The following is a 26,549-nucleotide window of genomic DNA, read 5'->3' on the forward strand; positions in this document are numbered from 1 at the left end:
TGAAATCAGAGTTTGAAACAAACACCCTCTTTATCAGACTGAGGATGCATCGGTGGAGGTGCTGTGATTCTTTTAGATTCAATTTACAGTACACACACACACACACACACACACACACACACACACACAGATATGCTGCAAACACACACACACACACACACACACACACACACACACACACACACACACACACACACACACACACACACACACACACACAGAGATATGCTGCAAACACACACATACACACACACACACACACAGATATGCTGCAAACACACACACACACACACACACACACACACACACACACACACACACACACACACACACACACACACACACACACACACACACACACACACACACACACACACAGACAGAGTTGTGATGTTGATGTTTGAACAGTTGACAGCGTAAATGCTGTTCAGAGGTCTGAGGCCGTGCTCTACATTCCATTAACCACCCACTCAGTGATCTCAACCAGCGCTAATCACCAGCCTCTTTACGGCAAATCAACAGGCCTGTTTAGCTACCATGTCCTACATAAATACACAGCTTTTACTAACAGACAAACCCATTGTGACTGGAATTAGATGGTAGTATTTACAGCCCCTACTCTGGAAACCATTTTAAAATGGCAGCTTTTCTGGAGGTGGGTTTTTTTAGAAAGAAGAAAGGCAAAGTAGCGTTGGGTTGTAACGGGTTGCAATGGGTTGTAATATGGACCGGATGCTGGAGTGAGTAGTCGTGCTGTACTTCGCTCCGTGGGTAATATTACATTTCATTACATTACATTACAACGGAACGATTTGATTAGTGTAATGTTAGCTAGCTAGCTACATAGGTGTAGCTAAAGGTGCAGGTGTAGCTTTGAGAAACTAACTTTGAGAAACTAACAAGGTTAGCTAGCCAGCTGTATTCGTTCATTCGCACCGTTTTCCAAACGGCGTCAACACCACAACACCACAGCCACTGCTAGCTAGCCAACTTTACCAACTAGCAGTACTGTAGAAACTAAATACATTTCAACGGAACGAGTTGATTCCTGTAATGTTAGCTAGCTACATAGTTGTCTCTGTATCAAAGATAAAAGATAAAGGTAAACGCAGCCACTGCTAGCTAGCCAACTCTACCAGCTAGCAGTACTGTATCATTTTTAGTCAATAAGATTTTTGCAACACAAGCTTAACTTTCTGAACTTTCGAGTTGTGTAGTCCACTTGTGTAGCTAGCAGGACTGACTTTGTGTTAGCTAGCCAACGTTTAATTACTTCTGCATTATGAAAGGAACTTGACACGGACACGAATGATCCATTGGTAGTTTATTGTAACCAAGTATTGGTGCTAACAGTGTGTTATTGGATGCTAGCATGCTAGTTAGCTATGGCGTCATAGGACACTGGGTGGGTTTCACGGAAGAATACTGTACCAAGTTATCTAGCTGAATAAACTAAGTTTGAGCCTATTCCTGGAAACATTGAACCACTGTAGTTTACATCAGTTATAATTTCTAAAGTGGAAGTTGGAAAAGTTATATTTGAGTGTTTCAGTGAATGGTTAGTGAGGGAGGCCCTGCTCTCTCGCTTCCCCAGTTGTTTAGTTAATTTTCATTCCAATCTCCTTTGCATTAGCGTAGCCTCTCCTGTAGCCTGTCAACTATGTGTCTGTCTATCCCTGTTCTCTCCTCTATGCACAGGCCACACAAACGCTTCACACCGCATGGCCGCTGCCACTCTAACCTGGTGGTCCCAGCGCACACGACCCACGTGGAGTTCCAGGTCTCCGGCAGCCTATGGAACTGCCGGTCTGTGGCCAACAAGGCAGAGTTCATCTCAGCCTATGCTACCCTCCAGTCCCTCGATTTCTTGGCGTTGACGGAAACATGGGTTACCACAGAAAACACTGCTACTCCTACTGCTCTCTCCTCGTCTGACCACGTGTTCTCGCACACCCCGAGAGCATCTGGTCAGCGGGGTGTTGGCACTGGAATCCTCAATCCAAGTGGACATTCTCTCTTTCTCCCCTGACCCATCTGTCTATCGCCTCCTTTGAATTCCATGCTGTCACAGTCACTAGCCCATTCAAGCTTAACATCCTTATCATTTATCGCCCTCCAGGTTCCCTTGGAGAGTTCATCAATGAGCTTGATGCCTTGACAAGTTCCTTTCCTGAGGATGGCTCACCAATAACAATTCTGGGTGACTTTAACCTCCTTGCGTCTACCTTTGACTCATTTCTCTCTGTCTCCTTATTTTCACTCCTCTCCTCTTTTGACCTCACCCTCTCACCGTCCCCCCCCCTACTCACAAGGCAGGCAATACGCTTGACCTCATCTTTACTAGATGCTGTTCTTCTACTAATCTCACTGCAACTCCCCTCCAAGTCTCCGACCACTACCTTGTATCCTTTTCCCTCTCGCTCTCCTCCAACACTACTCACTCTGCCCCTACTCAGATGGTATTGCGCCGTCGCAACCTTCGCTCTCTCTCTCCTGCTACTCTCTCCTCTTCCATCCTATCATCTCTTCCCTCTGCTCAAACCTTCTCCAACCAATCTCCCGATTCTGCCTCCTCAACCCTCCTCTCCTCCCTTTCTGCATCCTTTAACTCTCTATGTCCCCTATTGTCCCGGCCGGCTCGGTCCTCCCCTCCTGCTCCGTGGCTTGATGACTCATTGCGAGCTCACAGAACAGGGCTCCGGGCAGCCGAGCGGAAATGGAGGAAAACTAGCCTCCCTGCGGACCTGGCATCTTTTCACTCCCTCCTCTCCACATTTTCTTCCTCTGTTTCTGCTGCTAAAGCCACTTTCTACCACTCTAAATTCCAAGCATCTGCCTCTAACCCTAGGAAGCTCTTTGCCACCTTCTCCTCCCTCCTGAATCCTCCCCCCCCCCTCTCTGCGGATCACTTTGTCAACCATTTTGAAAAGAAGTTTGACGACATCCGATCCTCGTTTGTTAAGTCAAACAACACCGCTGGTCCTGCTCACATTGCCCTACCCTATGCTTTGACCTCGTTCTCCCCTCTCTCTCCAGATGAAATCTTGCGACTTGTGACGGCCGGCCGCCCCGCCCAACAACCTACCCGCTTGACCCTATCCCCTCCTCTCTTCTCCAGACCATTTCCGGAGACCTTCTCCCTTACCTCTCCTCGCTCATCAACTCATCCTTGACCGCTGGCTACGTCCCTTCCATCTTCAAGCGAGCGAGAGTTGCACCCCTTCTCAAAAAACCTACAATCGATCCCTCCGATGTCAACAACTACAGACCAGTATCCCTTCTTTCTTTTCTCTCCAAAACTCTTGAGCGTGCCGTCCTTGGTCAGCTCTCTTGCTATCTCTCTCAGAATGACCTTCTTGATCCAAATCAGTCAGGTTTCAAGACTGGTCATTCAACTGAGACTGCTCTTCTCTGTGTCACGGAGGTTCTCCGCACTGCTAAAGCTAACTCTCTCTCCTCTGCTCTCATTCTTCTAGATCTATCTGCTGCCTTTGATACTGTGAACCATCAGATCCTCCTCTCCACCCTCTCCGAGTTGGGCATCTCCGGCGCGGCTCACTCTTGGATTGCGTCCTACCTGACAGGCCGCTCCTACCAGGTGGCGTGGCGAGAATCCGTCTCCGCACCACGTGCTCTCACCACTGGTGTCCCCCAGGGCTCAGTTCTAGGCCCTCTCCTATTCTCGCTATACACCAAGTCACTTGGCTCTGTCATATCCTCACATGGTCTCTCCTATCATTGCTATGCAGACGACACACAATTAATCTTCTCCTTTCCCCCTTCTGATAACCAGGTGGCAGATATATCAGTGTGGATGACGGATCACCACCTCAAGCTGAACCTCGGCAAGACGGAGCTGCTCTTCCTCCCGGGGAAGGACTGCCCGTTCCATGATCTCGCCATCACGGTTGACAACTCCATTGTGTCCTCCTCCCAGAGTGCTAAGAGCCTTGGCGTGACCCTGGACAACACCATGTTGTTCTCCGCTAACATCAAGGCGGTGACCCGATCCTGTAGGTTCATGCTCCACAACATTCGCAGAGTACGACCCTGCATCACACAGGAAGCGGCGCAGGTCCTAATCCAGGCACTTGTCATCTCCCGTCTGGATTACTGCAACTCGCTGTTGGCGGGGCTCCCTGCCTGTGCCATTAAACCCCTACAACTCATCCAGAACGCCGCAGCCCGTCTGGTGTTCAACCTCCCCAAGTTCTCTCACGTCACCCCGCTCCTCCGCACACTCTACTGGCTTCCAGTTGAAGCTCGCATCTGCTACAAGACCATGGTGCTTGTCTACGGAGCTGTGAGGGGAACGGCACCTCCGTACCTTCAGGCTCTGATCAGTCCCTACACCCAAAGAAGGGCACTGCGTTCATCCACCTCTGGCCTGCTCGCCTCCCTACCTCTGCGGAAGCACAGTTCCCGCTCAGCCCAGTCAAAACTGTTCGCTGCTCTGGCTCCCCAATGGTGGAACAAGCTCCCTCACGACGCCAGGACAGCGGAGTCAATCACCACCTTCCGGAGACACCTGAAACCCCACCTCTTTAAGGAATACTTGGGATAGGATTATGTAATCCTTCTAACCCTCCCCCACCCTCCCCCCCAAAAACATATAGATGTACTATTGTAAAGTGGTTGTTCCACTGGATATCATAAGGTGAATGCACCAATTTGTAAGTTGCTCTGGATAACAGTGTCTGCTAAATGACGTAAATGTAAATGTAATGGGTTGCAACGGGTTGTAACGGGTTGTAATGGGTTGTAACGGGTTGTAATGGGTTGTAACCGGTTGTAACGGGTTGTAACGTGTTGTAATGGGTTGTAATGGGTTGTAACCGGTTGTAATGGGTTGTAACCGGTTGTAATGGGTTGCAATGGGTTGTAACAGGATTAACGGGTTGTAATGGGTTGCAATGGGTTGTAACGGGTTGTAACGGGTTGTAATGGGTTGCAATGGGTTGTAATGGGTTGCAATAGGTTGTAACGGGTTGTAACAGGTTGTAACGGGTTGTAATGGGTTGTAATGGTTTGCAATGGGTTGTAATAGGTTGTAATGGGTTGCAATGGGTTGTAATGGCTTGTTACGGGTTGTAACGGGTTGTAATGGGTTGCAATGGGGACAGACAGACAGCAGTTTGAGACACACTGTGAAACGAGATCTTGAAATGTTCCCGACCCCAAAATATGTTCAAAGTTCTCCAGTCCACCCCCCCAACCCCCCCACCAAACCCAAACCTTCAATCTTCTAACTGATAAGAGATGAGAGTGAATTGTACAGTCTGAGCCCCACTGAGGCTTGACCTAGATAGTTATATCAACTCTCATCCAGTTTGATGCCAAGACATTTTCCTAGGAAGTACAAAGGAAGACACTGTCTCTTTAATTTCAAGCCTTCCTAACATAATAAAGATATAATACAGTGTTGTTTTCATTGTAACTCATCTGTTTCCTGTGACCCAGAATTGTTGAGAAGAGAGAAGAAAGAGAGAGAAAGAGAGAGATAAAGAGAGAGAGAAAGAGAGAGAAAGAGAGAGGAAGAGAGAGAGAAAGAGAGGAGAGAGATAGAGAGAGAGAAAGAGAGAGAGAGAGAGAAGGAGAGAGAGAAAGAGAGATGAGAGAGATGGAGAAAGAGAGGAGAGAGATAGAGAGAGAGAAAGAGAGAGAAAGAGAGAGAAGGAGAGAGAGAGGGAGAGAGAGAAAGAGAGAGAGAGAGAGAAGGAAAGAGAGAGAGAGAAGGAGAGAGAGAGACTCCATGAGGAAGGAATATAATAAATAATGTGACTCCACAGGCTGCTGTAATGAACTCTCTCTCCTTCTCGTGTGTGTGTGTGTGTGTGTGTGTGTGTGTGTGTGTGTGTGTGTGTGTGTGTGTGTGTGTGTGTGTGTGTGTGTGTGTGTGTGTGTGTGTGTGTGTGTGTGCATGCGACAGTTGGAAATGTTATCCCTGGTCTGGAAGGAGGATCTATCTACCCTCCTGTCTTGTGTGACAGTGGTGGACACGTTCCAGGTGGACCTTTTGCTGTCTCTGCATATCATATGGATGTGGTTCCTGAGAGACCAGAAGTATTTCTCCAGGAGATCTGATCATCTGAGCTGCAAGCCTGCTTCCAGCAGAGGCCTCTGTGGCATTGTGAAACAGCACTGGTAACAAGGAGGATTATGGGTAAGCAAACAGACAACACAATTCCCTGTGATCAGAGCAGAAACACAAGAGGGAACTCTCTCTCTCTCTCTCTCTCTCTCTCTCTTTCTGTTACATGTGCTTCTCTCAGTAAAGAATAGCAAAATTACCTCGTAGTGAAGCAGGAATGCCCAGGAGACATGGCATAGTTCAAAATCAGATTTCTATCAAAGAGCAACGGAAAACACAGGAACATGTTTTTGGATTCCCTGCTTGAGTGAAAACAGACAGTGGAGACACCAAGGTCTTAACCTCAGTTCCTTCATCTGGAACACATGAAAGTCTTACAGGACAGAGCCATATCCAGAGAAATGTTGTGCTTGTATTGTCCAACCCGACATTTAGTACATTTAGTACCTCTCAGCATGTCTGTCTGTATACCTCACCTCTCAGCATATCTGTCTGTATACCTCACCTCTCAGCATGTCTGTCTGTATACCTCACCTCACCTCTCAGCATGTCTGTCTGTATACCTCACCTCACCTCTCAGCATGTCTGTCTGCACACCTCACCTCACCTCTCAGCATGTCTGTCTGTATATACCTCACCTCTCAGCATGTCTCTCTGTATACCTCACCTCGCAGCATGTCTGTCTGTATACCTCACCTCACAGCATGTCTGTCTGTATACCTCACCTCTCAGCATGTCTGTCTGTATACCTCACCTCACCTCTCAGCATGTCTGTCTGTATATCTCACCTGACCTCTCAGCATGTCTGTCTGTACACCTCACCTCTCAGCATGTCTGTCTGTATATCTCACCTCACCTCTCAGCATGTCTGTCTGTACACCTCACCTCTCAGCATGTCTGTCTGTATACCTCACCTCACCTCTCAGCATGTCTGTCTGTATACCTCACCTCTCAGCATGTCTGTCTGTACACCTGACCTCTCAGCATGTCTGTCTGTATACCTCCCCTCTCAGCATGTCTGTCTGTATACCTCACCTCTCAGCATGTCTGTCTGTATACCTCACCTCTCAGCATGTCTGTCTGTATACCTCACCTCTCAGCATGTCTGTCAGTATACCTCATCTCTCAACATGTCTGTCTGTATACCTCACCTCACCTCTCAGCATGTCTGTCTGTATACCTCACCTCTCAGCATGTCTGTCTGTATACCTCACCTCACCTCTCAGCATGTCTGTCTGTACACCTCACCTCTCAGCATGTCTGTCTGTATACCTCACCTCACCTCTCAGCATGTCTGTCTGTATACCTCACCTCTCAGCATGTCTGTCTGTATACCTCACCTCACCTCTCAGCATGTCTGTCTGTACACCTCACCTCTCAGCATGTCTGTCTGTACACCTCACCTCTCAGCAGAGCTGTCTGGCTCTATGAAGCGGATGAGAGGGGAAGCAGAGAGGGTCTCTGTAGCGAATATTCCCCCCTGTAGCTGGACCCCAAAGCCATTGAGGGGGTCTCCTCTCAGGATGATCTCACTGCTCTCTGTGTGGACGATCTGGCCACCAGGACCTACACTACTGGACGCCAGGGACACGGCTGGGGGGGGGGAGAAAAGGAGAGAGACAGAGAGAGAGACAGAGAGAGAGAGACAGAGAGAGAGACAGAGAGAGAGACAGAGAGAGAGAGAGAGACATCAGACAGTTCTGTATATTAACTATATCAACCCTACTCTTGGGAATGGTATGCAGGGTTTTGCTCCAACATTGTTGTAACAGATGTAGCTACCACAATCAATGTCCTGGTGAGAATCAGATGAACTAGATTAGAGTTGGTGCATGCAGGATGGTAGCTCTCTAGGGGCTATTATGAGGGGCTATTATGAGGGGCTAATAAGAGGGGCTACTATGAGGGGCTACTATGAGGGGCTATTATGAGGGGCTATTATGAGGGGCTACTATGAGGGGCTACTATGAGGGGCTATTATGAGGGGCTACTAAAGGGGCTATTATGAGGGGCTATTATGAGGGGCTACTAAGGGGGCTATTATGAGGGACTACTATGAGAGGCTATTATGAGGGGCTACTAAGAGGGGCTACTATGAGAGGCTATTATGAGGGGCTACTAAGAGGGGCTACTATGAGGGGCTACTAAGGGGGCTATTATGAGGGACTACTATGAGAGGCTATTATGAGGGGCTACTACGAGGGGCTATTATGAGGGGCAACTATGAGGGGCATTATGAGGGGCTACTATGAGGGGCTACTAAGGGGGCTATTATGAGGGGCTATTATGAGGGGCTACTAAGGGGGCTATTATGAGGGGCTATTATGAGGGGCTACTATGAGAGGCTATTATGAGGGGCTACTAAGGGGGCTATTATGAGGGGCTATTATGAGGGGCTACTAAGAGGGGCTACTATGAGGGGCTATTATGAGGGGCTATTATGAGGGGCTACTAAGAGGGGCTACTAAGGGGGATATTATGAGGGGCTATTATGAGGGGCTATTATGAGGGGCTACTAAGGGGGCTATTATGAGGGACTACTATGAGGGGCTATTATGAGGGGCTACTAAGAGGGGCTATTATGAGGGGCTACTAAGAGGGACTACTAAGAGGGGCTACTATGAGGGGCTACTAAGAGGGGCTATTATGAGGGGCTATTATGAGGGGCTACTCTGAGGGGCTATTATGAGGGGCTATTATGAGGGGCTATTATGAGGGGCTACTAAGGGGGCTATTATGAGGGGCTACTAAGGGGGGCTACTATGAGGGGCTATTATGAGGGGCTATTATGAGGGGCTATTATGAGGGGCTACTAAGGGGGGCTACTATGAGGGGCTATTATGAGGGGCTACTATGAGGGGCTACTAAGAGGGGCTATTATGAGGGGCTATTATGAGGGGCTACTATGAGGGGCTATTATGAGGGACTACTATGAGGGGCTATTATGAGTGGCTATTATGAGTGGCTATTATGAGGGGCTATTATGAGGGGCTATTATGAGGGGCTACTAAGGGGGCTATTATGAGGGGCTATTATGAGGGGCTACTATGAGGGGCTATTATGAGGGGCTAATAAGAGGGGCTACTATGAGGGGCTATTATGAGGGGCTACTATGAGGGGCTACTATGAGGGGCTATTATGAGGGGCTACTAAAGGGGCTATTATGAGGGGCTATTATGAGGGACTACTATGAGAAGCTATTATGAGGGGCTACTAAGAGGGGCTACTATGAGAGGCTATTATGAGGGGCTACTAAGAGGGGCTACTATGAGGGGCTACTAAGGGGGCTATTATGAGGGACTACTATGAGAGGCTATTATGAGGGGCTACTACGAGGGGCTATTATGAGGGGCAACTATGAGGGGCATTATGAGGGGCTACTATGAGGGGCTACTAAGGGGGCTATTATGAGGGGCTATTATGAGGGGCTACTAAGGGGGCTATTATGAGGGGCTATTATGAGGGGCTACTATGAGAGGCTATTATGAGGGGCTACTAAGGGGGCTATTATGAGGGGCTATTATGAGGGGCTACTATGAATGGCTATTATGAGGGGCTATTATGAGGGGCTACTAAGAGGGGCTACTATGAGGGGCTATTATGAGGGGCTACTAAGGGGGCTATTATGAGGGGCTATTATGAGGGGCTATTATGAGGGGCTATTATGAGGGGCTACTAAGGGGGCTATTATGAGGGACTACTATGAGGGGCTATTATGAGGGGCTATTATGAGGGGCTACTCTGAGGGGCTACTATGAGGGACTACTAAGAGGGGCTACTATGAGGGGCTACTAAGAGGGGCTATTATGAGGGGCTATTATGAGGCGCTACTCTGAGGGGCTATTATGAGGGGCTATTATGAGGGGCTACTAAGGGGGCTATTATGAGGGGCTACTAAGGGGGGCTACTATGAGGGGCTATTATGAGGGGCTATTATGAGGGGCTACTAAGGGGGGCTACTATGAGGGGCTATTATGAGGGGCTGCTATGAGGGGCTACTAAGAGGGGCTATTATGAGGGGCTATTATGAGGGGCTACTATGAGGGGCTATTATGAGGGACTACTATGAGGGGCTATTATGAGGGGCTATTATGAGGGGCTACTAAGAGGGGCTACTATGAGGGGCTATTATGAGGGGCTATTATGAGGGGATACTATGAGGGGCTATTATGAGGGGCTATTATGAGGGGCTACTAAGAGGGGCTATTATGAGGGGCTATTATGAGGGGCTACTATGAGGGGCTATTATGAGGGGCTACTATGAGGGGCTATTATGAGGGGCTATTATGAGGGGCTATTATGAGGGGCTACTAAGGGGGCTATTATGAGGGGCTACTATGAGGGGCTACTATGACGGGCTACTAAGAGGGGCTACTAAGAGGGGCTACTATGAGGGGCTATTATGAGGGGCTATTATGAGGGACTATTATGAGGGGCTATTATGAGGGGCTATTATGAGGGGTTACTATGAGGGGCTACTAAGGGGGCTATTATGAGGGGCTATTATGAGGGGCTACTATGAGGGGCTACTAAGGGGGCTATTATGAGGGGCTATTATGAGGGGCTACTATGAGGGTCTATTATGAGGGGCTATTATGAGGGGCTACTAAGGGGGCTATTATGAGGGGCTATTATGAGGGGCTACTATGAGGGCCTACTAAGAGGGGCTACTATGAGGGGCTATTATGAGGGGCTATTATGAGGGGCTATTATGAGGGGCTATTATGAGGGGCTACTATGAGGGGCTACTAAGAGGGGCTATTATGAGGGGCTATTATGAGGGGCTACTATGAGGGGCTATTATGAGGGGCTACTATGAGGGGCTACTAAGAGGGGCTATTATGAGGGGCTATTATGAGGGGCTACTATGAGGGGCTATTATGAGGGGCTACTATGAGGGGCTATTATGAGGGGCTATTATGAGGGGCTATTATGAGGGGCTACTAAGAGGGGCTATTATGAGGGGCTATTATGAGGGGCTACTATGAGGGGCTACTATGAGGGGCTATTATGAGGGGCTATTATGAGGGGCTACTAACAGGGGCTAAAATGAGGGGCTATCATGCCATACATACATGAGCTCTTATGCTCTTTTTTCCTCTGTCGTCTCTTCATCATGGAGTTGTGTGGGCTCATGGGGACAGCTGTACGGGGAAGGGTACTGGAGATCTGGCTGGTCGACCCAGGGCCCGATGTGGTGGTGGTGGAACCAGGAGAGAAGTTGGTAGACACTAGGGCTGTAGAGAGAGAGAGAGAGAAGTCACTAGTGCTGGAGAGAGAGAGAGAGGAGAGAGAGAAGTGTCACTATGGCTAGAGAGATAGAGACTCTTCTGGGAAGGCTGCGGGGGACTTGCTTCCATTCAGCCACAAGAGCATTAGTGAGGTCAGGCACTGATATTGGGCAATTAGGCCTGGCTCGCAGTCGGGGTTCCAATTCATCCCAAAAGGTGTTCGATGGGGTTGAGGTCAGGGCTCTGTGCAGGTCAGCCAAGTTATTCCACAACAATCTCGACAAACCATTTCTGTGTATACCTCGCTTTGTGCACTGGGGCATTGTCATGCTGAAACAGGAAAGGGCCTTCCCCAAACTGTTGCCACAAAGTTTGAAGCACAGAATCGTCTAGAATGTCGTTGTATGCTGTAGCGTTAAGATTTCCCTTCACTGGAACTAAGGGGCCTAGCCCGAACCATGAAAAACATCCCCAGACCATTATTCCTCCACCAAAACTCAGATCGCGTTCTCCTGGCATCCGCCAGACCCAGATTCATCCGTCGGACAGCCAGATGGTGAAGGGTGATTCATCACTCCAGAGAACATGTTTCCACTGCTCCTAAGTCCAATGGCGGTGAGCTTTACACCACTCCAGCCAACGCTTGGCATTGATCTTAGGCTTGTGTGCGGCTGCTCGGCCATGGAAACCCATTTTATAAAGCTCCCGATAAACAGTTCTTGTGCTGACGTTGCTCCCAGAGGCAGTTTGGAACTCGGGAGTGAGTGTTGCAACCGAGGACAGACGATTTTTACGTGCTCCAGTACACGGCGGTCCCGTTCTGTGATCTTGTGTGGCCTACCACTTTGCGGCTGAGCCGTTGTTACTCCTAGACATTTCCACTTCACAATAACAACACTCACAGTTGCCCGGGGGGCAGCTCTAGCAGGGCAGACATTTGACGAACTGACTTGTTGGAAAGGTGGCATCCTATGACGGTGCCACGTTGAAAGTCACTGAGCTCTTCAGTACGGGCCATTCTACTGCCAATGTTTGTCTATGGAGATTGCATGGCAGTGTGCTCAATTTAATATACCTGTCAGCAACGGGTGTGGCCACTAATTTGAAAGGGTGTCCACATACTCTTGGCCATGTAGTGTATAATATTTGTTCGCCTGATTTTGCAAGAACGTTCCCAGAACATATTTTGTCTGTGTCGTTTAAATGTTCCCAGAATGTTTCATTAGGTTGTGGGAACATTTTGGTGGGAACATTGTGGCGACATCACAAAAGATATGTTCCCAAAACACAAAAACACCGTCCAGGATGGTTCTACGTTTCTTTAAGGTTGCAAAAAACATTCACCTGATGTTACAAGAACATACCCAGACCACATTTCCTCTGTTCATTAAATGTTCCCAGAATGTTTCATTAGGTTGTGGGAACATTTTGGTGGGAACATTGTGGCGACATCACAAAAGATATGTTCCCAAAACACAAAAAACACCGTCCAGTTGTGTTAAGGCTTAAAAGGAAGCACAGAATTCCTGATTGACCATACTGCCATGGTTATATACTGAAAAATAAGATGTAAAAGTGCTTCTCTGCTGGTTCAGAGGATAAAAGATTAGACTTGGGAACCAAACATTGCAGTTTCAAACCCCACTTGTACAAATTGTCAACATACAAATTGTAAAAATGTGGTTGTGTTTGTATGATTAAATGTTGTTCAAAATGTCCATTGAATGAAATTGAAATATGTTTCTATATATGAGAACTACTGTTAAAACTGGACAGAAACGTAATGTCCAATCTGCTTTTCGGGCCGACAAATTTGCATGCTGAGAATGTTGTGGTAATATTAGATAAAACATAAATATAACATTTTATTAACGTTCTGAGGACATCCAAGACAAGGTAAAATGTATATTTCCGTGAACTTCAGTGGAATATTATGTTAAACGTAAAACAAATATGCTACGAATGTCATACAAACGTACGAATTTGGAAACTGGTGAACATTGTGCAACATTGTGGAAATGTTCTGTGCCACCTATGTAAATTATCAAAAGAATATTCTTACAACAACTCCCATAACTTAATTAAATGTTCTGGGAACTTTTAAAGAACTTAGACCAGCTGTTCTGTTAACATTCTGTACAACATTATAGGAATGTCCTGTATGAATGTCATCCCAACTGAGCATATTTTGTGTTTTGGGAATGTATCTCTTGCAATGTATCCACACTGTTCCCACAACCTAATTAAATGTTCTGGGAATGTTAAACCCTAGAACTGCCATAGGCCAAATGCCACTGACGTTTGATTTAGAAAAAAAAAAAATCAGCCAAAATAAAACCTATGTTCTGCTCATTCAATGACTTTTCCTGAACTTAACCCGCTAAGACAATGTGCTGTGGGATGTTGGTACCCGGCCAGGCGCTAAGACAATGTGCTGTAGGACGTTGGTACCCAGCCAGGCTCCAAGACAATGTGCTGTAGGATGTTGGAACCCAGCCAGGCTCCAAGACAATGTGCTGTAGGACATTGGTACCCAGCCAGGCTCCAAGACAATGTGCTGTAGGACGTTGGTACCCAGCCAGGCTCTAAGACAATGTACTGTAGGATGTTGGTACCCAGCCAGGCTCTAAGACAATGTGCTGTAGGACGTTGGTACCCAGCCAGGCTCCAAGACAATGTGCTGTAGGACGTTGGTACCAAGCCAGGCTCCAAGACAATGTGCTGTAGGACGTTGGTACCAAGCCAGGCTCCAAGACAATGTGCTGTAGGACGTTGGTACCAAGCCAGGCTCCAAGACAATGTGCTGTAGGACGTTGGTACCCAGCCAGGCTCCAAGACAATGTGCTGTAGGACGTTGGTACCCAGCCAGGCTCCAAGACAATGTGCTGTAGGACGTTGGTACCCGGCCAGGCGCTAAGACAATGTGCTGTAGGATGTTGGTACCCAGCCAGGCTCCAAGACAATGTGCTGTAGGACGTTGGTACCCAGCCAGGCTCCAAGACAATGTGCTGTAGGACGTTGGTACCCAGCCAGGCTCCAAGACAATGTGCTGTAGGATGTTGGTACCCAGCCAGGCTCCAAGACAATGTGCTGTAGGATGTTGGTACCCAGCCAGGCGCTAAGACAATGTGCTGTAGGATGTTGGTACCCAGCCAGGCTCCAAGACAATGTGCTGTATCTTGTTGGTACCCAGCCAGGCTCCAAGACAATGTGCTGTAGGACGTTGGAACCCAGCCAGGCTCCAAGACAATGTGCTGTAGGACGTTGGTACCCAGCCAGGCTCCAAGACAATGTGCTGTAGGACGTTGGAACCCAGCCAGGCTCCAAGACAATGTGCTGTAGGACGTTGGTACCCAGCCAGGCTCCAAGACAATGTGCTGTAGGATGTTGGTACCCAGCCAGGCTCCAAGACAATGTGCTGTAGGACGTTGGTACCCAGCCAGGCTCCAAGACAATGTGCTGTAGGACGTTGGTACCCAGCCAGGCTCCAAGACAATGTGCTGTAGGACGTTGGTACCCAGCCAGGCTCCAAGACAATGTGCTGTAGGATGTTGGTACCCAGCCAGGCTCCAAGACAATGTGTTGTAGGATGTTGGTACCCAGCCAGGCTCCAAGACAATGTGCTGTAGGATGTTGTTACCCAGCCAGGCTCCAAGACAATGTGCTGTAGGACGTTGGTACCCAGCATGTGACGTCAATGAACTGAATGATTGATCCGATATTTTTTATTTTTTTTATTTAACTAGGCAAGTCAGTTAAGATCAAATTCTTATTTTACAATGACGGCCTACCCCGGCCAAACCCTGACGACACAAGGCAAAGTGTGCAGTGCCCTGTGAGACCCCTAATCACAGCCAGGGATAGAACCAGGGTCTGTAGTGCCGCCTCTAGCACTGAGAAGCAGAGCCTTAGACCGCTGTGCCACTCAGGAGCCATGATGAGGTTGAAGAGGATGATTGAATTTAGAACAATAGTGTAATGACGATGAAGAATTGCGACCGTTGTGGGCGGTTTAATTATTTTATTATGAAAGGCTGGAAATGGTATATAATTTCCCCTCAGAGAGCCAAATCAGACACTGAGTACAACACACACTGTGTGTAGTTCAATGGCAAGCCCGACCAAACGAACGGAAGCACTGACAGCATTGCAAATGCTGCAGAATTTAGATGAGTTAGAGTCGCTGTTAGTGATGAAGAGACTTCATCTGATTCTGATGTTGACTTGGAGCCTCTGATGCCTGAGCCTCTGCCCGCAGAAAAAAGCAGAACAGAGCCAACTGAGACGGGTATCCCAACTACCAGCACGAGTTTGTGACATGCAAATGTTGCAGCACATCAGAGATCGTTACCGTTTGCTCATTAGTACAGAAAAGGAAACAGAACGTAAAGAATATGTCTATGGATGAACTCAAAGCATTGATGTCTGCGTGGGGCATACAGCGGAACGAGCGTGGATGTTGAGTTATTTTTTCACTGATAGTTATGGTATGGACTATTCCCCCCGTGGACCATGCCACACATTCGCTTCAACAGAGATTAATGCGACACCATGCAGCAGTTGAACACGAAACAAGGCCCATGAAAACTGTGTGCAGTGCAATCGATGTGTTGGCGGGGACTTGCTCACACAAAGCCCCGAAGCAGTATGCTGACTGTGAACCCAAAGCATAAAGAGAAGACGGCATTAATTCATGACTAAAGGTATATGGGCACAACACAGTTAAGAAATGACTGTTTTTATATCTTGTCATGAATATATTTCCACTGATATTTATTTATGTAATTAATCCTTTCTAATTGTTTATGGTGCTTTTGTTAGGGAATAATTTCACCTGGCTGGTTATATTATTATTATTTCCCACAACCTAATGAAACATTCTGGGAGCCTTTAAAGAACAGATTAAATGTGTTCTAAGAACGTTCTAAGGACGTTCTTGCAACATCAGGCAAATGTTTTATACAAACATTCTAGAATCGTCGCCACGACTGGACAGATTTTTTTTTTGTGTTATGAGAAGAATTTCTGGGAACTTTCACAGAAGCAGTTTGTTGTTTTTTTCTGGGGAGACAGAAACAGAAGCAAAGACTTACATTTGCAGTATTCCTGTGTGCTGGAGGGGTTGGAGGAGGTGGTCCAGGTGTTTGTTTTACAGTAAGAGGAGGGGTGCTGGGGGGGACAGTAGTTCACACAGGGGTCCCACGAGTGGGGGTGGTCACTCTTCTGAACTTTCACTGAAACACAAAACAGAGAGAAGTGTAAACGACTGGATTCAAACGCAGGTCACAAGACTGTGTGTTAACCTGATGAGCTAAAATCTAGACACTAGTTCACACAGAGGGGTCCCGTGAGTAGGGGTGGTCCATCATCTGGACTTTTACTGAAACACAGAATCATAGAGTAACTATTTTTCTTCCATACTGTGACCCGGTTCGATCTAGCACCAACCCGACTGGACTGGAGCAGAGTGTTTTCAGCCAAGTGGGTGACATAGTTTACAGCTAATTCAAATATTGTGGGATGTAGCCACGCAGGCTCAGATTCTGGCCCTGCAGCCAATGTGTAGCATGGTTCTGGGGCCCGGCCCAAGGGGCCAGACATTCCTGCTCTACTCTACTGTACTCTGCTCTGCTCTACTCTACTGAACTCTGCTCTGCTCTACTGAACTCTGCTCTACTCTACTGTACTGTACTCTGCTCTACTCTACTCTACTGAACTCTGCTCTACTCTACTGAACTCTGCTCTACTCTACTGAACTCTACTCTACTGTACTGTACTCTGCTCTACTCTACTCTACTGTACTCTCCTCTACTCTACTGTACTCTATTCTACTGAATTCTGCTCTGCTCTACTCTACTGTACTCTGCTCTACTGAACTCTGCTCTACTCTGCTCTACTGTACTCTGCTCTGCTCTACTTAACTGTAGTCTGCTCTGCTCTACTCTACTGTACTCTTCTCTGCTCTACTGTACTCTGCTCTGCTCTACTGTACTCTGCTCTGCTGTACTGTGCTCTGCTCTACAGCACTCTACTCTGCTCTACTCTACTCTGCTCGGCTCTACTGTACTCTACTCAACTGTAGTCTGCTCTGCTCTACTGTACTCTCCTTTGCTCTGCTCTACTGTACTCTACTCTGCTCTGCTGTACTCTCCTCTGCTCTACTGTACTCTCCTCTGCTCTGCTATACTGTACTCTACTCTGCTCTGCTCTGCTCTGCTCTACTCTGCTCTACTGCACTCTGCTCTACAGCACTCTACTCTGCTCTGCTCTACTGTACTCTGCTCTACTGTACTCTGCTCTACTGCACTCTGCTCTACTGCACTCTGCTCTGCTCTACAGCACTCTGCTCTGCTCTACAGCACTCTACTGTGCTCTGCTCTGCTCTACTCTACTCTGCTCTACTGCACTCTGCTCTGCTCTACTGTGCTCTGCTCTGCTCTACTCTACTGTACTCTGCGGTACTCGTGTGGCTCAGTTGGTAGAGCATGGTGTTTGCAACGCCAGGGTTGTGGGTTTGATTCCCACGGGGGACCAGTACAGAGAAAAAATTTATGAAATGTATGCATTCACTACTGTAAGTCGCTCTAGATAAGAGCATCTGCTAAATTACTCAAATGTAACTGTAAAATGTACTCTGCTCTACTCTGCTCTGCTCTGCTCTACAGCACTCTGCTCTACTGTACTCTGCTCTACTGTACTCTGCTCTACTGTACTGCACTCTGCTCTACTGTACTGTACTCTACTCTGCTCTACTGCACTCTACTCTGCTCTACTGCACTCTGCTCTACTGTGCTCTGCTCTACTGTGCTCTGCTCTGCTCTACTGTACTCTGCTCTGCTCTACTGCACTCTGCTCTGTTCTACTGCACTCTGCTCTACTGTACTGCACTCTGCTCTGCTCTACTGTACTCTGCACTCTGCTCTGCTCTACTGTACTCTGCTCTGCTCTACTGCACTCTGCTCTGCTCTACTGCACTCTACTCTGCTCTACTGCACTCTGCGCTGCTCTACTGTACTCTGCTCTACTGCACTCTGCGCTGCTCTACTGAACTCTGCTCTACTGCGCTCTACTCTACTCTACTGAACTCTGCTCTACTGAACTCTGCTCTACTCTACTGAACTCTGCTCTACTCTACTGTACTCTGCTCTACTCTACTGTACTCTGCTCTACTGTACTGTACTCTGCTCTGCTGTACTCTACTCTGCTCTACTGGACTCTGCTCTACTGGACTCTGCTCTACTGCACTCTGCTCTACTGTACTCTGCTCTACTGCACTCTGCTCTGCTCTACGGCACTCTGCTCTACTCTACTCTACTGAACTCTGCTCTACTGCACTCTGCTCTGCTCTACTGAACTCTGCTCTACTCTGCTGAACTCTGCTCTGCTCTACTGTACTCTGCTCTGCTGTACTGTACTCTGCTCTGCTGTACTCTACTCTGCTGCACTCTGCTCTGCTCTACTCTACTGAACTCTGCTCTACTGCACTCTTCTCTGCTCTACTGCACTCTGCTCTGCTCTACTGTACTCTGCTCTACTCTACTGAACTCTGCTCTACTGTACTGTACTCTGCTCTACTGTACTGTACTCTGCTCTGCTGTACTCTACTCTGCTCTACTGCACTCTGCTCTACTGCACTCTGCTCTACTGCACTCTGCTCTGCTCTACTGCACTCTGCTCTGCTCTACTGCACTCTGCTCTGCTCTACTGAACTCTGCTCTGCTCTACTGAACTCTACTCTACTCTACTGAACTCTGCTCTACTGAACTCTGCTCTACTCTACTGAACTCTGCTCTACTCTACTGTACTCTGCTCTACTCTACTGTACTCTGCTCTACTGTACTGTACTCTGCTCTGCTGTACTCTACTCTGCTCTACTGCACTCTGCTCTACTGGACTCTGCTCTACTGCACTCTGCTCTACTGTACTCTGCTCTACTGCACTCTGCTCTGCTCTACGGCACTCTGCTCTACTCTACTCTACTGAACTCTGCTCTACTGCACTCTGCTCTGCTCTACTGAACTCTGCTCTACTCTGCTGAACTCTGCTCTGCTCTACTGTACTCTGCTCTGCTGTACTCTACTCTGCTGCACTCTGCTCTGCTCTACTCTACTGAACTCTGCTCTACTGCACTCTTCTCTGCTCTACTGCACTCTGCTCTGCTCTACTGTACTCTGCTCTACTCTACTGAACTCTGCTCTACTCTACTGTACTCTGCTCTACTGTACTGTACTCTGCTCTGCTGTACTCTACTCTGCTCTACTGCACTCTGCTCTACTGCACTCTGCTCTGCTCTACTGCACTCTGCTCTGCTCTACTGAACTCTGCTCTGCTCTACTGAACTCTGCTCTGCTCTACTGAACTCTGCTCTACTCTACTGAACTCTGCTCTACTCTACTGTACTCTGCTCTACTGTACTGTACTCTGCTCTGCTGTACTCTACTCTGCTCTGCTGTACTCTACTCTGCTGTGCTGTACTCTACTCTGCTGTGCTGTACTGGACTCTGCTCTACTGGACTCTGCTCTACTGGACTCTGCTCTACTGGACTCTGCTCTACTGGACTCTGCTCTACTGGACTCTGCTCTACTGGACTCTGCTCTAGTGCACTCTGCTCTGCTCTAGTGCACTCTGCTCTGCTCTACTCTACTGAACTCTGCTCTACTGCACTCTGCTCTGCTCTACTGCACTCTACTCTGCTGTACTCTGCTCTGCTCTACTGTACTCTGCTCTGCTGAACTCTGCTCTACTCTACTGAACTCTCCTCTACTCTACTGAACTCTGCTCTACTCTACTGAACTCTGCTCTACTCTACTGAACTCTGCTCTACTCTACTGAACTCTGCTCTACTCTACTGAACTCTGCTCTACTGTACTCTGCTCTACTCTACTCTGCAAAAAGAAGGAGTAAAGGAGGACAAGTTAAGCCACACATCCTCCTCCCCCTCTCTCTCCCTCCCTGCTTCTCTTTCTCTCTCTCCCACCCTGCTTCTCTTTCTTTCTCCCTCCCTGCTTCTCTTTCTCTCTCCCTCCCTGCTTCTCTTTCTCTCTCTCTCCCTGCTTCTCTTTCTCTCTCTCTCCCTCCCTGCTTCTCTCTCTCTCCCCCCTGCTTCTCTCTCTCTCCCTCCCTGCTTCTCTCTCTCTCTCTCTCCCTCCCTGCTTCTCTTTCTCTCTCTCCCTCCCTGCTTCTCTCTCTCTCCCTCCCTGCTTCTCTCTCTCTCTCCCTCCCTGCTTCTCTTTCTCTCTCTCCCTCCCTGCTTCTCGCTCTCTCTCTCCCTCCCTGCTTCTCTTTCTCTCTCTCTCCCTCCCTGCTTCTCTTTCTCTCTCTCTCCCTCCCTGCTTCTCTTTCTCTCTCTCCCTCCCTGCTTCTCTTTCTCTCTCTCTCCCTTCCTGCTTCTCTTTCTCTCTCTCTCTCCCTCCCTGCTTCTCTTTCTCTCTCTCTCCCTCCCTGCTTCTCTTTCTCTTTCTCTCTCCCTCCCTGCTTCTCTTTCTCTCTATCCCTCTCTGCTTCTCTTTATCTCTCTCCCTCCCTGCTTCTCCCCCACTCTCTCCCTCCCTGCTTCTCTTTCTCTCTCTCTCCCTACTTCTCTTTATCTCTCTCCCTCCCTGCTTCTCTTTCTCTCTCTCTCCCTACTTCTCTTTATCTCTCTCCCACCCTGCTTCTCTTTATCTCTCTCCCTCCCGGTAATTAACCTGCCAGTGTGCCTATGGCAACAGGCAGGGACTTCATTAGTTCGTCAGCTCCGTCATTGTTTCAGCACCCACCCACCCACCCACCCACCCGCCACACACACACACACACACACACACACACACACACACACACACACACACACACACACACACACACACACACAGAGAGAGCTCCGGCATTGTTTCACATAACACATTTTTCAATCGCTTGGTATTAAGGCCGGCCCTTATCTCAGTAATAGGACAGGAGAACACCCCACAGGTTAATTAAACAGGGATTTAGCATTGGGATTATTACTGGTTTAGTAAACAGAGATTTAGCATTGGGATTATTAATGGTTTAATAAACAGAGATTTAGCATTGGGATTATTAATGGTTTATTAAACAGAGATTTAGCATTGGGATTATTAATGGTTTATTAAACAGAGATTTAGCATTGGGATTATTACTGGTTTATTAAACAGAGATTTAGCATTGGGATTATTACTGGTTTATTAAACAGGGATTTAGCATTGGGAAGATTACTGGTTTATTAAAAAGGGATTTAGCATTGGGATTATTAATGGTTTATTAAATCGGGATTTAGCATTGGGATTATTGGTTTATTAAACAGAGATTTAGCATTGGGATTATTAATGGTTTATTAAACAGAGATTTAGCATTGGGATTATTACTGGTTTACTAAACAGGGATTTAGCATTGGGAATATTACTGGTTTATTAAACAAGGATTTAGCATTGGGATTATTAATGGTTTATTAAACAGGGATTTAGCATTGGGAAGATTACTGGTTTATTAAACAGGGATTTAGCATTGGGATTATTAATGGTTTATTAAATCGGGATTTAGCATTGGGATTATTGGTTTATTAAACCGAGATTTAGCATTGGGATTATTACTGGTTTATTAAACAGAGATTTAGTATTGGGATTATTAATGGTTTATTAAACAGGGATTTAGCATTGGGATTATTCATGGTTTATTAAACAGAGATTTAGCATTGGGATTATTACTGGTTTATTAAACAGAGATTTAGCATAGGGATTATTACTGGTTTATTAAACAGAGATTTAGCATAGGGATTATTACTGGTTTATTAAACAGAGATTTAGCAATGGGATTATTACTGGTTTATTACATTTGTACATTTTAGTCATTTAGCAAACGCTCTAATACAGAGGAATTAACAGGCGCAATTAGAATTAAGTGCCTCGGGGATTCGAACCAGCAACCTTTCAGTTACTGGCCCCAACACTCTTAACCACTAGGCTAAAAAGTACAATGCAATACACTTGGCATGTGCTATTTGCTTCATTCATTGTCTGTGTGTGTAGACTACAGTACCTGATGTCAATGTCATGACTTAATTGATCAAACAGCTACTGACAGGAGGCAGGGGTACTAAGAGTCCAATTTCAAACGGACTACATGTTCTAAATGCTTTGTGTAGCGTCTGTAACGTCTTGATGAATCCTCTACAGTGTGAGTCATAAAGCGGGAATGTCTTTGAGATATTACAGCATTCCTCCCCTCGAACAGCACGTTGGTGCGAAACGCTCCTCTTCTCCACCTTGGTCAACAAAACAAAACAAACAAAACAACCAAAAAAAACAACCAATAACAGCGGCCGTGGTCGGCGGACAGCGGCGCTGTTTCCCCTACCGCGGATTCCATCTTTAAAGGGACTGAGCACAGATGAGCTTTTAATTATGTTAAATCAGACCTACACACACGACCATTAATCCACGTAGGTGAGGGAACAATCACAAAGTTGGAGCTGTGAAGTCACAGTGAGGGAGGGGGGGGGGGGGGGATGAGGGAGGAAAGGAGAGAGGAAAAGAGGGAGGAAACGAGGGAGGGCGAGAGGGAGGAAACAAGGGTGAAAAAGAGGGAGGAAACGAGGGAGGAAACAAGGGTGAAAAAGAGGGAGGAAACGAGGGAGGAAACGAGAAAGGAAACGAGGGAGGAAACGAGGGAGGAAAAGATGGAGGAAAAGAGGGAGGAAACAAGGAAGGAAACGAGGGTGAAAAAGAGGGAGGAAACGAGGGAGGAAAAGATGGAGGAAACGGGAGGAAATGTTAAGAGAGGTGTAATGACATGAATGGAAGCTTTTGTCTTCCTCTCTCTCTCTACCCCTGTTTCTCTCACTCCTTTATTTCTCTCTCTCTCTCTCTCTCCCCCTCTCTCTCTTTCTCATCTTCCCCCTTTTTCTAATCCAAGCTTTGCGACCTCTCAACATCACTAAACAGCGTTTAGATCTGGTGACACACACACACACACACACACACACACACACACACACACACACACACACACACACACACACACACACACACACACACACACACACACACACACACACACACACACACACACACACACACACACACACACACACACACACACACACACACACACACACACACACACCCAGTGCATTCTCCCCTTCTATAATACAATGACAGCCACCATGACAGGGGCTGCTACAGTATTCCAGATATTCAGCCACAAGGTTTTTAAACTCCATGAAAACCAATGAGAAAACAGAACTCAAACCAGAGAATGCTAATCCTGCTGCTCTGTTCTGTTCTGCAGCTCAGGGTAATTAATCTGGTACTGCACGAGTCTCTGGGAAAAACACACATACAGAGCCTTCAGAAAGTATTCATAACCCTTCACTTATTCCACATTTTGTCGTGTTACATCCTGAATTCAAAATGCACTAAATTAAAAAAATTCTCTCACACATCTACACACAATACCCCATAATGACAAAGTAAAAACATATTTTTTGAAATTTTAGCACATTTATTGAAAATGATATACAGAAATATCTAATTTATATAAGTATTCACACCCCTGAGTCAATACATGTTAGAATCACCTTTGGCAGTGATTACAGCTGTGAGTCTTTTTGGGTAAGTCTCTAAGAGCTTTGTACACCTGGATTGTACTATATTTGCACATTATTATTTAAAAAAATTCTTCAAGCTCTGTCAAGTTGGCTGTTAATTATTGTTAGACAGTCATTTTCAGGACTTGCCATAGATTTTCAAAACGGTTTAAGTCAAAACTGTAACTAGGAACATTCAATGTCGTCTTGGTAACCAACTCCAGTATATATTTGGCCTTGTGTTTTAGGTTATCCTCCTGCTGAAAGGTGAATTAGTCTCCCAGTGTCTGGTGGAAAGCTGACTGAACCAGGTTTTCCTCTAGGACTTTACTTGAGTTTAGCTCTATTCCGTTTATTTTAATCCCCCCAAAAAAACACCCTAGTCTTTGCAGATGACAAGCATTTCATAACGGCCACCACCATGCTTGAAAATATGAAGAGTGGTACTCAGTGATGTGTTGGATGTGGCCCAACATAACACTTTGTATTCAGAACATGAAGTTGATTTATTTTTTTGCAGTTTTACTATAGTGCCTTGTTGCCAACAGAATACATGTTTTGGAATATTTGTATTCTGTACAAGCTTCCTTCTTTTCACTCTGTCATTTAGGTTAGTATTGTGGAGTAACTACAATGTTGTTGATCCATCCTCAGTTTTCTCCTATCACAGCCGTTAAACTCTGTCATTTAGGTTAGTATTGTGGAGTAACTACAATATTGTTGATCCATCCTCAGTTGTTTCACAGACATTAACACTTGTGTTGTCTTAAGGGTCATAAATGACAGGCAAGAGGAGGAGCTGCCAATTCTGCCCCCCAAAAATAGAACTGTAAAACAAATACTATGTGCTGCACATATGAGAAATACATCTGCAAAGTCCATACCCACACACTTGCATACTGTCCTACATGTGCTAATTAGAGTTGATTGATTTAACACAACAAAATGTGGGAAAAGTCAAGGGGTGTGAATACGTTCTGAAGGCGCTGTACACGTATACAGATATACACTAAGTTGACTGTGCCTTTAAACGACTTGGAGAATTCCAGAAAATGATGTCATGGCTTTAGAAGCGTCTGATAGGCTAATTGACATCATTTGAGTCAATTGGAGGTGTACCTGTGTATGTATTTCAAGGCCTACCTTCAAACTCAGTGCCTCTTTTATTGACATCATGGGAAAATCAAAAGAAATCAGCCAAGACCTCAGAAAAAAAATGGTAGACCTCCACAAGTCTGGTTCATCCTTGGGAGCAATTTCCAAACACCTGAAGGTACCAAGTTCATCTGTACAAACAATAGTATGCAAGTATAAACACCATAGGACCACGCAGCTGCCATACCGCTCAGGAAAGAGATGTGTTCTGTCTCCTAGAGATGAATGTACTTTGGTGTGAAAAGTGCAAATCAATCCCAGAACAACAGCAAAGGACCTTGTGAAGATGCTGGAGGAAAGAGGTACAAAAGTATCTATATCCACAGTAAAACAAGTCCTATATCGACATAACCTGAAAGGCCGCTCAGCAAGGAGAAGCCACTGCTCCAAAACCGCCACAAAAAAGCCAGACTAGGGTTTGCAACTGCACATGGGGAGTTTTTGGAGAAATGCCCTCTGGTCTAATGAAACAGAAAATAGAACTGTTTGGCCATAATGACCATCGTTATGTTTGGAGGAAAAAGGGGGAGGCTTGCAAGCCGAAGAACACCATCCCAACCGTGAAGCACGGGGGTGGCAGCATCATGTTGTGGGGGTGCTTTGCTGCAAGAGGGAGTGGTGCACTATACAAAATAGATGATATCATGAGGACGGGAAATGATGTGGATATATTGAAGCAACATCTCAAGACATCAGTCAGGAAGTTAAAGCTTGGTCGCAAATGGGTCTTACAAATGGACAATGACCCCAAGCATACTTCCAAAGTTGTGGCAAAATGGCTTAAGGACAACTAAGTCAAGGTATTGGAGTGGCCATCAAAAATCCCTGACCTCAATCCCTTAGAAAACTTGTGGGCAGAACTGAAAAGGCGTGTGCGAGTAAGGAGGCCTACAAACCTGACTCAGTTACACCAGCTCTGTCAGGAGGAATGGGCCAAAATTCATCCAACTTATTGTGGTAAGCTTGTGGAAGGCTACCTGAAATGTTTGACCCAAGTTAAACAATTTAAAGGCAATGCTACCAAATACTAATTGAGTGTATGTAAACTTCTGACCCACTGGGAACGTGATGAAAGAAATAAAAGCTGAAATGAATGATTCTCTCTACTATTATTCTGACATTTCACATTCTTAAAATAAAGTGGTGATCCTAACTGACCTAAAACAGGGATTTTTACTGGGATTAAATGACAGGAATAGTGAAAAACTGAGTTTAAATGTATTTGGCTAAGGTGTATGTAAACTTCCGACTTCAACTGTTTGTCTTCTGTCTGAGACGCTGAATTGCGACTCCACTTTATCTCTATATTGACGTTTAGCTTGTTTGATTGCCTTGGGGAGTGAATAACCACACTGTTTATATTCTGCCATATTACCAGTCGCTTTGCCATTGTTAAATGTGGTGGTTCGCACTTTCAGTTTCGCATGAATGCTACCATCTATCCACGGTTTCTGGTTAGGGTAGGTTTTAATAGTCACAGTGGGTACTACA

The 26,549-nt window shown here is 46.6% G+C and overlaps 1 protein-coding gene across 1 annotated transcript in view; it reads right to left on the reverse strand.

The window, feature by feature from the left end:
* The window catches only part of LOC106566197 (glutamate receptor-interacting protein 2), a 152,575-nt gene that overhangs the window by 60,622 nt on the left and 65,404 nt on the right, over positions 1–26,549 (reverse strand). Inside the window, exons 11-13 of the mRNA XM_082959579.1 lie at positions 16,416–16,556; positions 11,167–11,328; positions 7,495–7,684 (exon numbers count right to left, since the gene is read on the reverse strand). Of these exons, the coding sequence (XP_082815705.1) occupies positions 7,495–7,684; positions 11,167–11,328; positions 16,416–16,556 (493 nt within the window). The remainder of the gene's footprint in view (positions 1–7,494; positions 7,685–11,166; positions 11,329–16,415; positions 16,557–26,549) is intronic.

The sequence above is a fragment of the Salmo salar genome, chromosome 12 (genome assembly GCF_965601325.2).
Source record: "Salmo salar chromosome 12, fSalSal1, whole genome shotgun sequence".
NCBI lineage: Eukaryota > Metazoa > Chordata > Actinopteri > Salmoniformes > Salmonidae > Salmo > Salmo salar.